This window comes from Amphiura filiformis, chromosome 17 (assembly GCF_039555335.1).
Source record: "Amphiura filiformis chromosome 17, Afil_fr2py, whole genome shotgun sequence".
In the NCBI taxonomy this organism is placed as follows: domain Eukaryota; kingdom Metazoa; phylum Echinodermata; class Ophiuroidea; order Amphilepidida; family Amphiuridae; genus Amphiura; species Amphiura filiformis.
Window position 1 is genome coordinate 40,900,610 of NC_092644.1, and position 12,533 is coordinate 40,913,142.

The 12,533-nt window shown below is 36.5% G+C and overlaps 1 protein-coding gene across 1 annotated transcript in view; it reads left to right on the forward strand.

The window, feature by feature from the left end:
- The window catches only part of LOC140137800 (uncharacterized), a 571,667-nt gene that overhangs the window by 62,619 nt on the left and 496,515 nt on the right, over window positions 1-12,533 (forward strand). The window contains 1 exon segment of the mRNA XM_072159582.1: window positions 1,183-1,267. Within this exon segment, the coding sequence (XP_072015683.1) occupies window positions 1,183-1,267 (85 nt within the window).

Genomic DNA, 12,533 nt, shown 5'->3' on the forward strand with positions numbered 1-12,533 from the left:
GTGCCACGTTATGCGAGAAGAACATTAAGTTTGTTGCCTGGCCACTTTATTATAAAGGTCTTTCACATGATGCGTTTTAACAAATCACAGTGCATGATTTTGAATAATGAGTCGTACTTGTGGAGGTAATAAAATTCTAAATAAGGAGTTGGAAGGTAATTTCCTCACAAAAGGCACAAATGAAAATCATAAGAATCAAAAATTCACTTCGTAATTTAAAACTGGTTCCCCCGGCTGGTTCCTTGCTTTAAAAAGGGCGTGTGCTGATCCCTGGTCTGACATTGTACTCTTCTTGTAAGTTACCATGCATGAAATCAGAGAGTGAGTGACATTCATAAAAAAATCATAATTGACATTAATTTTCCTTAATATCCTGAATAACCTGTGCTGTGTACAAACTGCAGTGGTCAGTGGGTGGAAGTATCATAAATCTTATCAGTGGAAATAGGAAGTCGTTATAGAGAGAAAGGGAGCTGGGGGAGGGGGCAGGGTATTACTAGCTAGCGGTGAACACTGAAACTTATATTGCAAAGCAACCTTTGCTAAGATTCACTTTGCTATATTTAAGACAAAAGATCAAAAATAGACGAAATAATCATTATGTAATGCGATCAAGCTAAATGAGTCGTTTGTCAAGGAAATTCTAAAGTTAGTTTTAAATTGTTGTATGTGCCATATTAATAGATTCATTTCAATGAAAACTCCATCACAATTGGACTTACAGTTCTTAAGTTATGGTCATTTAAGTGTTGTTTTATAGAACAATAAATTGAAAAAGAAGTTGAGCACTATTATTGGCCATATGGCTCATTTAACTTGATTACATCACATGAGCACATTTCCTATTCCATTGAATAGACAAGCCTGTTATTATTGTAATACTGTAAAACAGATTAGGGCCCTACATTGTGAAGAGTTGGGACCAAGAATAGACTAAAGGTGTCAGGTGCCACTCTTTTACCAATGTATTACTAAAAGATAAGCAACAGGTTCATACTTACATGTTCAACTAGACATAATAGAGCAGGTAACACCTGTGTTACAACTTGACTAATGTCAGCTCAGCTGACAAATGTTTTCTATGTGACTTAACTCACCTAAACCTGTCTCTGATTGGAATAGGAAAAACAAACCACCAAATATATTTCTAAAACTTTCTCTATTGTTTTTTATTTTCCCCAGGTCACCTTGAAGCGCAGTACAGATGGCAAGTATGGCTTCACGATCCTCGATACTATGCCTGTACAAGTTGGCAGTGTTGAAAAAGGTTGGTTGATTGATTAGTCTTGCTAGTAATGATCTGAAAACTTCTTTTTTTCTAGACGTTTTCATTTCACCATTTTATATGCATAAATGTTTTTATCTTTCAGGTTGTATGATTTACGTGAGAATGTTTTAAGTATAGTCATCGGCAGAGATAAATTCACAATGTTGCATCGGACATCACCTGCTCAGCAAAATTAGAGATGGTTTATGATTTGTTATGATGATTGAAATTTCAGAAAGCAGTGACAATTGCATGCACCTTTCCACTGCTTTCAAGCTTTGCAGCTTCAAACATGTAAAGCGTCTCAAAAGTTCTGATTAGGGGGCACAAGCCGTTTTCGGCAATTTTCTTATGGGATTTTTTTAAATTTCAGATTGCCTCTATGACACTACGCCACTGATAGCTCCCTTTACATGCTACTAACCAATCACAAGCCATAGAGTTTGATTGACAGTGACATCAGATGCAACATTCTGTGTTTGTCTCTGCAGTGATGATCATAGTAGGCATAAATTGAATCAAACAGTGCAAATGTCTCTTGGATACAGAAATATTGCAATTCTACCTCTATTTCTGTCTCTAGTTTAGGTCTGATTATTTGACGTTGATTTTGTCCAAATATCTACATCAAAATTGAACAATGAAGGATGGTTTAGTCACAAATTTAATCCTTCCAATAAAAAGGTACTGTATGTCAAATCAACATTGAAGTTGAAAGTTGTTGTTTTTTCTCTTTGGTATTTTATTCCCTGTACTTGGGTTTGATGGGGGGGACAAAACATACAATATAATCAAACCCTACACGCACATCAAGCAAGATACATAATCAGCAGGGTTGTAGCTAGGATATTTTTAGTGCTGGGTGCTATTTGTTGAAAATCTTGCATATTTGGCAATTTTCTGCCAAAATAGACTAAATTCTTGACTAATTCAAATTATAAAATGGTGCAATTTTGGCCTCTGAGTGGTGGGCTCCAGTGCCAAAATTGTAGCTGAGTGGTGGGCTCTGTGGCCCACCACCGCCCACTGTAGCTACATCCCTGATAATCAGTAAAGCAATTTATAAAAGAAACATGGAAAGGTTACTTTAACTACAAGCTGTATAAATTACAAATCACGAGCTTCCTAATTCATACAACATACATATGTACCTTGCAACAAAATTCACAACACATGAAAAAGAACCAAAAAAATAATTTTTAAAAGTGCAATTCTTTGTGTTGAAAGTGATAAAATAGAAAGCTGAAGCTCTAAAATCAAATTACCTAAGACTCCCATTTTTTTGTGTGCTTGGCCAATTTATTAATTCTGATAGCAATAACCCTACTAGAAAGTTGAAAGTTGGTTTGAAATGAAAAGATTTTACAGAAAAGTCCTCAAACAGAAAATTGCAGCAAAATAGTCGCCAGTTGGCAGAGGTGAAAATCTTTGTAAAATTTGTAGACTCAACTTATTGTATTGATTCAAATGGACATAACCCATATTGAGAGTTGATAGAATCTGCATTGAAAGTAACACCTTCAATCTTCAGTGAGCTGTGTTTTAGATAGGAAGATATATATTTATTGTGTGTTTGGGTGGAGGAACGACAACAACACACCAACAGATGTCTCATGTGTTTCTTGTATACAAAAAAGCAGACAAACGAAGTATTTTTGGTCAGTGACACTTTCAGGATATGTAAAGTGCGTGCTAATGATGACACCTATTGTATTTGAATCGTACCAGGGATGTAGAAACAGAGAAATTAATTAAAAACCAAAACACCCAAAAGTGCAGCAACGGCATTGAACAGCTTTCCGGTCACCCAATACTGGTTGCTAATTATGTACATCGGCAACTCTTTTATCCCGACCTATCCTACACTAAAAGGCGTTGCAGTGGGTGGGTATTTAACATATGGGTGTATGTTTGCCGTACTCATGATGTTTTGAGCTCTGATATGGGCGCTAGAGCCAAGATAAATCTGGCTAGATCTGTCATTTTGTCTACATACCCGGTAACACTGAGACTAGGTCACTAGATTATACGGAGGTCAGACTAGCATTGAACCAATCAATTTTGATCAATTCCAAAGTATAAAAGTGTCGCTGGATTTCATTGGCTCGCTCTAGAGTCGCCTGGGTTTTATACTAATTTATTGTGCATATCTCCACGCCGCCGACAGACTTGATAATTGGTAAACACATCTGACGGCACAATTCTGACCAGTCAATAGCCTGTTGCATAGCAAAAGTTTGCCCAATTAGCGGCGTGTCCACCTTCACAAGCAGCATGACGTAAGTTTACATTACAGCCTATTAGCATAGTGACACCCTCTCATGTCTCGAACATGTATCTGATTTTGTGATGGTAAAATGTTTCGTTCCAGGCTTCGTTCTCTGCTTGCAATGTTTTGAATTATGTTATTAGGACATTATTCAAGTTTGGTAAAGAGTATTAACTAGGATTGCCCATCACTGAGACGAAAACTTGGAAACAAGGATATATTTTAAGTCTTTCAAGTAAAGGTATATATGAAAATTTTCGCTGTGCAAATTTCACGTTTTATCTTAATAAATGTTCATAATTGTCTAAAAATAGGCCTTTTCAGATCTGATTTATTGTGACTTGTCGGCAAATTTTAGTTATAGGCCTATGTTTACAATAAAATCGCTAAATTGTAATCTTCTTTCTTTCTTTCTTTTTTCCTATGAAGCTCATCCAGATTTCAAAATCAGTACAGAAACGTAATAATTAACTTTTTTTTATCAAGTATTAGCAAACGAATTTTTGTTTCATCTCTGGATCACCCCCGTAAGTTAACTAACTTTTCATTCATATGTTAATTAGAAGTAGGCCTAAACAAAATATAAAATAAATTAAGAGAACCCCGGCGAGAACCATTACTAGTAAAAATATAAAACATTTATAGACTCAAATTTGAAGTTGATTCGCGTATTGTCGATATCGCTTCCATCACCGCCTGCTCGATCGTAGGCCATTTAAACCCAACTTGGTTGTTTGTTATGTATCGAGCACGCTGATTGGCTTAGCCATTGTTTTAGTAGTTTATTCGACCAATCAGAAAATTTGTACTTCGCTTCACTGCCAACAATTATGTGCTGCCAAACCAGGCCGTCGCATTCATTGATTGGCTTGCGATTTAGAAAAATCGTCTGTGCAACCAATCACAAAACGGGTTATGGAGCACGTCGGTATAACAATTGTGACATTTTGCCATTGACAGCGTGTGTGCAGTGTGTTTATTTGGGAGCAATACATGAATATCAGGAGATTTATCCGCACCAAAAAGAACTCATACAGGGGAATTAATGGCTGCAGGACTCAAACAGGGGATATAGCACGATTAGTTTGTACTTGGTTCATGAGTTGTTAAGCTTAAATTTATTAATTTTCATGATTTGATATTGTAAAAGCCTGTAGTTTTATCATGTCATATTCACTGATTCTGTCATGGCAGGAAAAAGTGGGCAATACAGGAAGCTCATTGCAGGGAAATTTTTGGTTTTTGACCAAAAAATAAAGGAATACATATGGGAAATATGTCATAGGCCTACTGGAGGGAAATTTGGTAAAACTGGAGGGAAATTCTGGATTGCTTGCACTGAACTTGCAGGGAAAAAAACATTCTGTGTCTGGAACCGATTTATGGATTCGGCTCCAGATGCGTCGTCTACTAGGTCTGTTTCAAAGGCAACTCTTTTGAAATGGAAACAAGAGTTGATCGATCGTACAATTGGCAATCGACTCTGGCGGGATTAAGGCAGTTAAACTAAAGCTACCTATAAAGTTTGCAACAAGTATTGGCAAAAAATAAAAACTCATTACCCATTTGGCAATTTTCGTCTCAGATAGTCATATTGCCATTTTGAAACAAAAATTTACTGAGACACATTTTCACAATGAAGATTTTGAACATTTCTGGATATATTTCTTGAAATATTGGTCATAAATTTGGTGAAACGGAGGCTCCAAATAAGGACTCAGATTGCACCTGAGAGCATCTAGAACCCCAGAGCTGGACCCCGGCCGCTTCACGCACGCACATATTCGATTCTATATGAGAATCAATTGATTCTCGCAAAATATCTTCAGGATCAGCCCTGGCTCAGCAACACATGGACCATTTACAGTTAGTAAATTAGAATCCCAAAAATTTGGCATGTTCAAAGGGGGGGGGCAAAGATTTTTTGGCGGGCCGAGAGGGGGGGGCAGCGATTTTGGCCAGCCGTTCGAAATTTTACCCCGGGGCTCATAATTGGCTCAATTGGTGCATCACAAACTTATCTATTTAGACATAATCGAGCACTTTGATTTTTTTGGATCCCCATAGAGACAAAAACGTGACATTTGACCTTTTTGGTTATGACTCAAGAATGGTACGTCCTAGATAGGTCAAACTATACAATTTCTGAATGCTTGAGGGAGTCCAGAGGAATACATTGGAATGGTATTGAACACAATTTGAGCAAGTTTGAAATTTGACCCTAGGGTGCAATTTTAGGTGCTCAAAAGTTGAGCTCCTGAATAATTCCAGGAGAACAAATAATTGAGCTCCTCATATTTCTTTAAACAAAGGACTGAGGAACACATATATATGACGGCAATTACTGACATTTTCTATTTTTTCATGATTTAAAAGTGTAAAAAACCTATGACAATTTAAAATAGTAATAGAATTTTTGAGACATACACTGCATTGGGGTAATTAAAAAAGTTAAAAAACTTATTTTCATATATTCTTTAACCATGTTAACAGTCCATGCTCATATGTTGTATTACTTCCTGAAAGGCCTGTTCAGTTATCAACATAATCCGAAAAGCGTAAAAGACCTTAAAATGATGTTTTTCTTCCTAGGTCTACTGTATCACTTCTGTTTTTACACCTTGTAATAAAACCATAGCATAAGTCAATATCAATTGACGAAACTCGAAAAACAATCTACAATTATATTATGTTATTGTTGTATCCATTTTAATATTTAACTCTTCTTTAAATGTTTTTGTAAACACTTTCATAGCAATTTCCAACTATGTCATCTCTCCATATTCAAAACCAAACAGTCTAATTTCCCAATATTACCAAATGCCCCACCCATCGACTCGTCCAAACACACAAGGTTCTGAACAGAAACAATATACAACCAGCTACAACCACACACGTTTTCCAAACAATACCACTCTCCATCTAACACCAACATCAGCTAATAACCGCCAAACCTGAGAACCGTGAAAGCCGAGAACCGCTCTAGTTCTTTAAATAGCTTCAATTATTAGTGCCTTGAAGGTGTTTGAGGTATGAATCAGTCTATTCACACTCCACTTATTTTTATCAGGTGTCAAATTAAGGTAGTACCTTGACTAATTTGAAAAGACTGACAAATGACTGAAGGTAAGCTTGCACTACTGTAGGTCACTGAGTGATGACTGATTGAATTTTGACTGATCAGGTAGCTGTTTGCTGCTTTGCAAATTGAACTGATTGTTCAAAAATCAGGTGTTTATTGGTCAGTCACTGGGTGAAAATGGGCGATTCCAGTTGACGTTTATATGCCCCCTTTGGAAGACTTGACTGTAATCTGAGTGTGAATTTCAAGTGTTACCTGAATGGCCCATTTGAAATTCTCACTCCCTATGTGGAAGATTAAGGTCATGGATATAGGGGTGTATGGATTTTAAATAGAATATCGAAATTCAGCTTTAATCAATCTAGTAGACAGTGTACATGGACCTGAATAGGTGTTGTTTGCTCATTAATGATTTGGAAGGTTTTATGGTTCTCAAACCAGAGCATAAATAAATTGATCATCATATCTCTAATATCTTTTAGAAGGTTGCTAAATTTCTTTATGATTTGTGCATGCAACAATTTCAACTCAGTAAGTAAATTAAACAAATCTTTTGAAGTCGTACTTGAAGTAGGTGAACACAAAACAAGGGTGTTTGACTCTTGTTACATCAAAATAGGGTATTTGACTCTGACAGGAGTCTTTGAAAGTACAAACCTGGGCGTTATATATGTAGATGGGGACCAGTACCAAAATGGTGTGTTCATGTGTCTCTTACTCTAAAGAGTAGATTTACACTTGAGGTGCAAGTATACTTCTGCTTTAGTAAGATCAGTGTATGCAATTTATGCATTGGGTAACGCAGTGTAAGCCATGCATGAAGCCTAGAGTTTAGGAAGTTGATATGTGCATGGCTGCGAAGATAGCTACACTGTTTGATATCTGAAATATTCTGGGAATAAATTGGTTGGAGTTACTAACTTAAAGAATACATGCAGGCTGAAAAAGGTATCAGTCTCAACTTTTTAAACATTTTTCCAAGATTTCAGCCACATAAGCTTACTATTTCCGAGAAATTCTTTGAGTGGATTGGTTAAAGTATCCTAACAGAAGGTAAACAGCATACCAGTCTATGTTTTATTAATACTGTGTGGTTTCAACAAAAACATTAACTTTGTTTCCTGCAAAGACCTTGTTCTCTATGTAAAGCAGATACCGTATTTCCTCAATTAAATGCCCCCAGGGACGTTGCATTTTCCATAAGGGTGGCGTTTATTAGAGTTATTATTGGTAAGCTTACTACACAAGATAGCATGGAAATATCAGCATTTTTTTAAACATCTTGAAAAAGTGGTGGGGGTGTTTATTTGAAGGGGACGACTATTCGAGGAAATAGGGTGTGTAAACAAAATGGACATAAAAGCTTGCTAAAAGCAATTGTGTGTTATTTCTTGAAGAAGAAATGTCTGTGCCCTTGTATGAATTGCATCATTGTCTCTGGCAATGATTTAATGAAAAATTGTATGCCTTCAATTATATAAAATGTTCGTAAACAAATCCAATAAAAGGTGATGTTAACATACCTCAATGACATTTCGTGCTGTATCACAGCACTTTCTCAAATTGAATGATCAGCTTTGACCTTTCTCGTCTGTTGCTTCTTGGTAGCAGACGTAGGTGGCGCTGTTAGCAGCTGATCATAAATATGCGGAAGGAAGGAGCACCTTAATCAAATAGACAAAACTGGAAACATCAAGTTCACCTATGAAACAGAAGAAAATCGGCAAATCCCATTTCTCGATACTCTCATTGTCAAGAAACCAGATGGTTCAATCAAATTGCTTGTTTATAGAAAAAAGACACATACAGATCAATATCTGCATTTCCAATCCCACCATCCTTTACAACACAAACTCAGTGTTATTCGGACTCTCATGGATAGAAAAGACAAAGTGGTCACCGAGGAGAAAGACAGAGAGCTAGAGGAAGTTAAAATAAAAGAAGCTCTCGCACGGTGTGGCTACCCGGAGTGGGCTTTCAAAACAGTTCAGAAACCTAGCAAACCAAAAGTCAATAGTCAATCTCAATCCAAAAGCCGGGGATTTGTGTGCCTCCCATATCAGCAGGGTCTCTCGGAAAAGACAAGGAGAATTTTCAAGAAACACGGCTATCAAGCGAATTTCAAACCTCACAAAACATTGAGAAACCATCTTGTCCATCCTAAGGATAAACGTGACACCAAAACAACTTCCGACTGTGTGTATGAAATTCCTTGCTTAGGGTGCCCTAAATCATATATCGGCGAAACTTTAAGACTTTTCGGGATACGCATGAAAGAACATAAAACTGAATCTGAGTTGGCGTCGGAGAAACCATACACTAGGGCCCAACGTAAAACATCTGTTGAAAGCGCCCCCAAGAAATCCGCTCTCACAGACCACGTTGCTGAAGACAATCATGTGATAGGCTGGGATGAAGCCAAAATAAGAGACATTGAATCCAATAGGAAAAGGAGACACATAAAGGAATCCACGGTTGTTTGATGGGATCATTTATTAGTTTTTCAAACAAGACATAATGTACATCCTAATTTTAGGCTTAAACAGCTAGAAGCAATATCATGCTAATGTATACAGATGCTTTTGAGTCATTCGCAACTTTAATTTCCCCACTTTTACAAAATTATTCACCTTTATAGCATTTATTAAAGCTTTTTCGGATATAAAATGTGCCTATTAATGACAAAATTGGTGGCGCTATTTAGTTACTGGAAATTACTCTTTCAAGCTTTTAATACAAATAATTCCTGTTATAGTTTGATAAAATATGCTTATAAAATTTCCTTGTTGCTTGTTTCAACTATTCCAGCTGTTTTAATGGCAGTATTAATCACCTACCTCTTACAAATAGAGAAATATGGTTTAAGATAAATAGCGCCATCTATAGTTTGCATTTAGTTAATAATGAAGCCAATTCTATATACATCAAACAACCGTGAATCAATATGGATAAGAAAGAGGGGGCAGGCTAATACACTCAACAGGGATTGTGGCAACTACTTCCTTCCGCATATTTATGATCAGCTGCTAACAGCGCCACCTACGTCTGCTACCAAGAAGCAACAGACGAGAAAGGTCAAAGCTGATCATTCAATTTGAGAAAGTGCTGTGATACAGCACGAAACGTCATTGAGGTATGTTAACATCACCTTTTATTGGATTTGTTTACGAACATTTTATATTTGGACAATCCTGATGAATCTATTTGCGGATTTGTATGCCTTCATTCGGATCATATTGTGAAAAAAAAAGTTATTTTGGGAAATTCATGCCAAAGCAATCATTTTTCCCACAACATGTTCTTTTTTTGTATCCTTCATTCCAACCATAACACTACTATCACTCGGACCCTATGCTTACTGAATGGCAAAGACATTACATGTGAACATATCCATTAGCTATTTGTTGGTACTAGCTTGTCTAGACACGGCCCTGGTAGCTACGGAAATATTCTTTAAATGGTATGAATCAGTCCGCATCCCTTGGAACCATGGGTATAAGAAGAACTAGGCCTAGCTTCTTATTTCTGATGCTGGTGCTTGCTTGATTGTAGGTGTTCATGTTAGAAATGTAAAAACAATTGAGCTTGCAAATATATTTAACACATCTGGTTATATGGCATGAAACAATGATTATGAAAAGGTTTTTTAAGGAATTCTCTAGGAAAAGATCAAACCTTGATCATGTTTACTGACCTAGAGTATCAAGTAATCACATGCTTGGATCCTCAAGCAAAATGCTCAAGCCAAGCTAAAAAAACACTAGACTCAAAAAAAAAAAGCTCAAGTCAAGCTAAAAGTACAAGGCTCAAATGAAATGATCAAGCCAATCTAAAAAGCTTATTATAAGCATGGTGACCTGTATGGACAGAAAAGGTCAAATTATACTTTTTCTGAATCCTTGCAATGAGAGAAATAATTTGTTGTGTTCGTTAACCAGATTCGAGTAACTTTGAAATTTGACCCCTGTGTTGACCTTTAACCTTGAATATGGCCGGGAATTATTTCTTGTTAACATCTTGAATGTGTTACTGGACCATAAAAGGAAGCTAAAAAAGTTGGTTTGGTAGAGTCCCGGGGGGGGGGGGGGGTCATCATTAAATTCCCATAGATTTAGGACTATCATGATATTTGAAGAAAAAAAGAAGGAACAGAGGCTACCCCCAGGAAATCATGTTACAAGAAATTAGCAATTCTTATATCATTCCCAATACAAAGGCTGTTTTAAAGACACTTTGTATTGCTTGCTTATCAGTGATCCTCAAGAAACTTTCCAGTTGCTGTCAACTCGCTTTTAACAGGGGTAGTTATAAAATGAATGAGCAATATATGTTTAATTATTCTTTCATTAGAAAAAAATAAATTGTATTGTTTAAAGTTGAGATATATACATGTATTTAAAACATGTTTTCTAAAAATTAGTATGCATTCCCTCCAAATCAGCAAAGCAATTATACCTTCTTGGTATTAAACCCATGCATAAATTGAAGTGACACTATCATGCATGTTGATGGACTAAGAAAATTTAGAAAATTTAGAAAATTATTTGCTATAGTTTACCAAAGTACTAAAATAGTATGCTCCATAAAAGTACACCCAAAGAAAAATTGTTCTGTTCAGAAATATAGTGAACAAAACCTTGGCTAATAATAATCAGTTCTACTCCCATACCCATTTACTGAAGTGAAATTTTAACTTCTAATGATATGTAAATGAAAGAAAGAAAACGAGACTGATATTTCTTGTGACCTTGAGTTGAGAAGATAAAGGGTCCATCCAGAAAGCTGAGTGGGAAGTTGAAGATACTCCCACGGAAAGCGACATGACAACGGGGTGACAAGAGGAAATTTATGTTTTCCTTTAACATTACATATCTGTCCACACACCCTAGTGGTAACTGCATAGTGTTAGTATTCAAATAGGGTCCATTTTAAGTTTATATTTCAGTTCGACTTCTTTTATCCAGTCATGTGAGACCAAGCACTGGCCGGATAAGTGAAAAATCCGGATAAGTGAATTATGTGGAATAATTGTGGATTGAATGTCCAAAGGACAAGAAATTACTTCAAATGGGGTATAACTATAAGGCCATCTTAATTTAGACAATAATAACTGCGCACCATCTATTTTGAGGTCATTGTGTGAAATCGGAGGGTTTTGTTTTGGGCTGAGGTATTTTTCCGAGGGAGCGGTAGCTCCCGAGGAAAAATACCGAGGCCCAAAACATAACCCGACAATTTCACACAATGACCTCAAAATAGATGGTGCAAAGTTATTATTGTCATTCATTACCGTCGTATCTAATATTTTGAACAAATCAAAATGACATTTTATGTTATTTTATGCCATAAAACGCTGTTAAATATAACCAGTTTTAATCATTGTTGTAACCTACCCTACAAAAAAAAATCAACCAGGCGAATATAACATTCGCGCCGACAACAAGAGCTACCAATCACAGAAGCGCGACGGCATCACGTAGGCGTGTGCGTTGCCATAACGCGTAGCTTATACACGCACGCCAGCATCAGAAAGTCATTGTTGCGCGTCCGAGTCATTGTGAGTTATTAAGGACCTCGCAATTAGTGCGCGGTCAGGCAATCAATTTCTTTTGATTGGATTACAGGCTTCGCGTATATTAATGAGGTTATGAATTAATCTTAATTTAATAAGCCCCATGGGCATTAGTAAAATCGCCCGCTTTTTGCACGTTATTCAGTTGTTGTTTTTCCAAATCCCGCGTCAAAATAGCCCGAATCCTAAATTTCAATAAAATACTTCATCTTAACCACAGTGAAACCTCCTCTTGAGAGATGAAAAGGTGGTCTATTCTTGTCAAAAAGGTAGTCTCACAGATTAAAAAAATTAAAAGTAAAAAAAAAAGAAACTCTAAAAAATCCATATTCTGCATTAGATT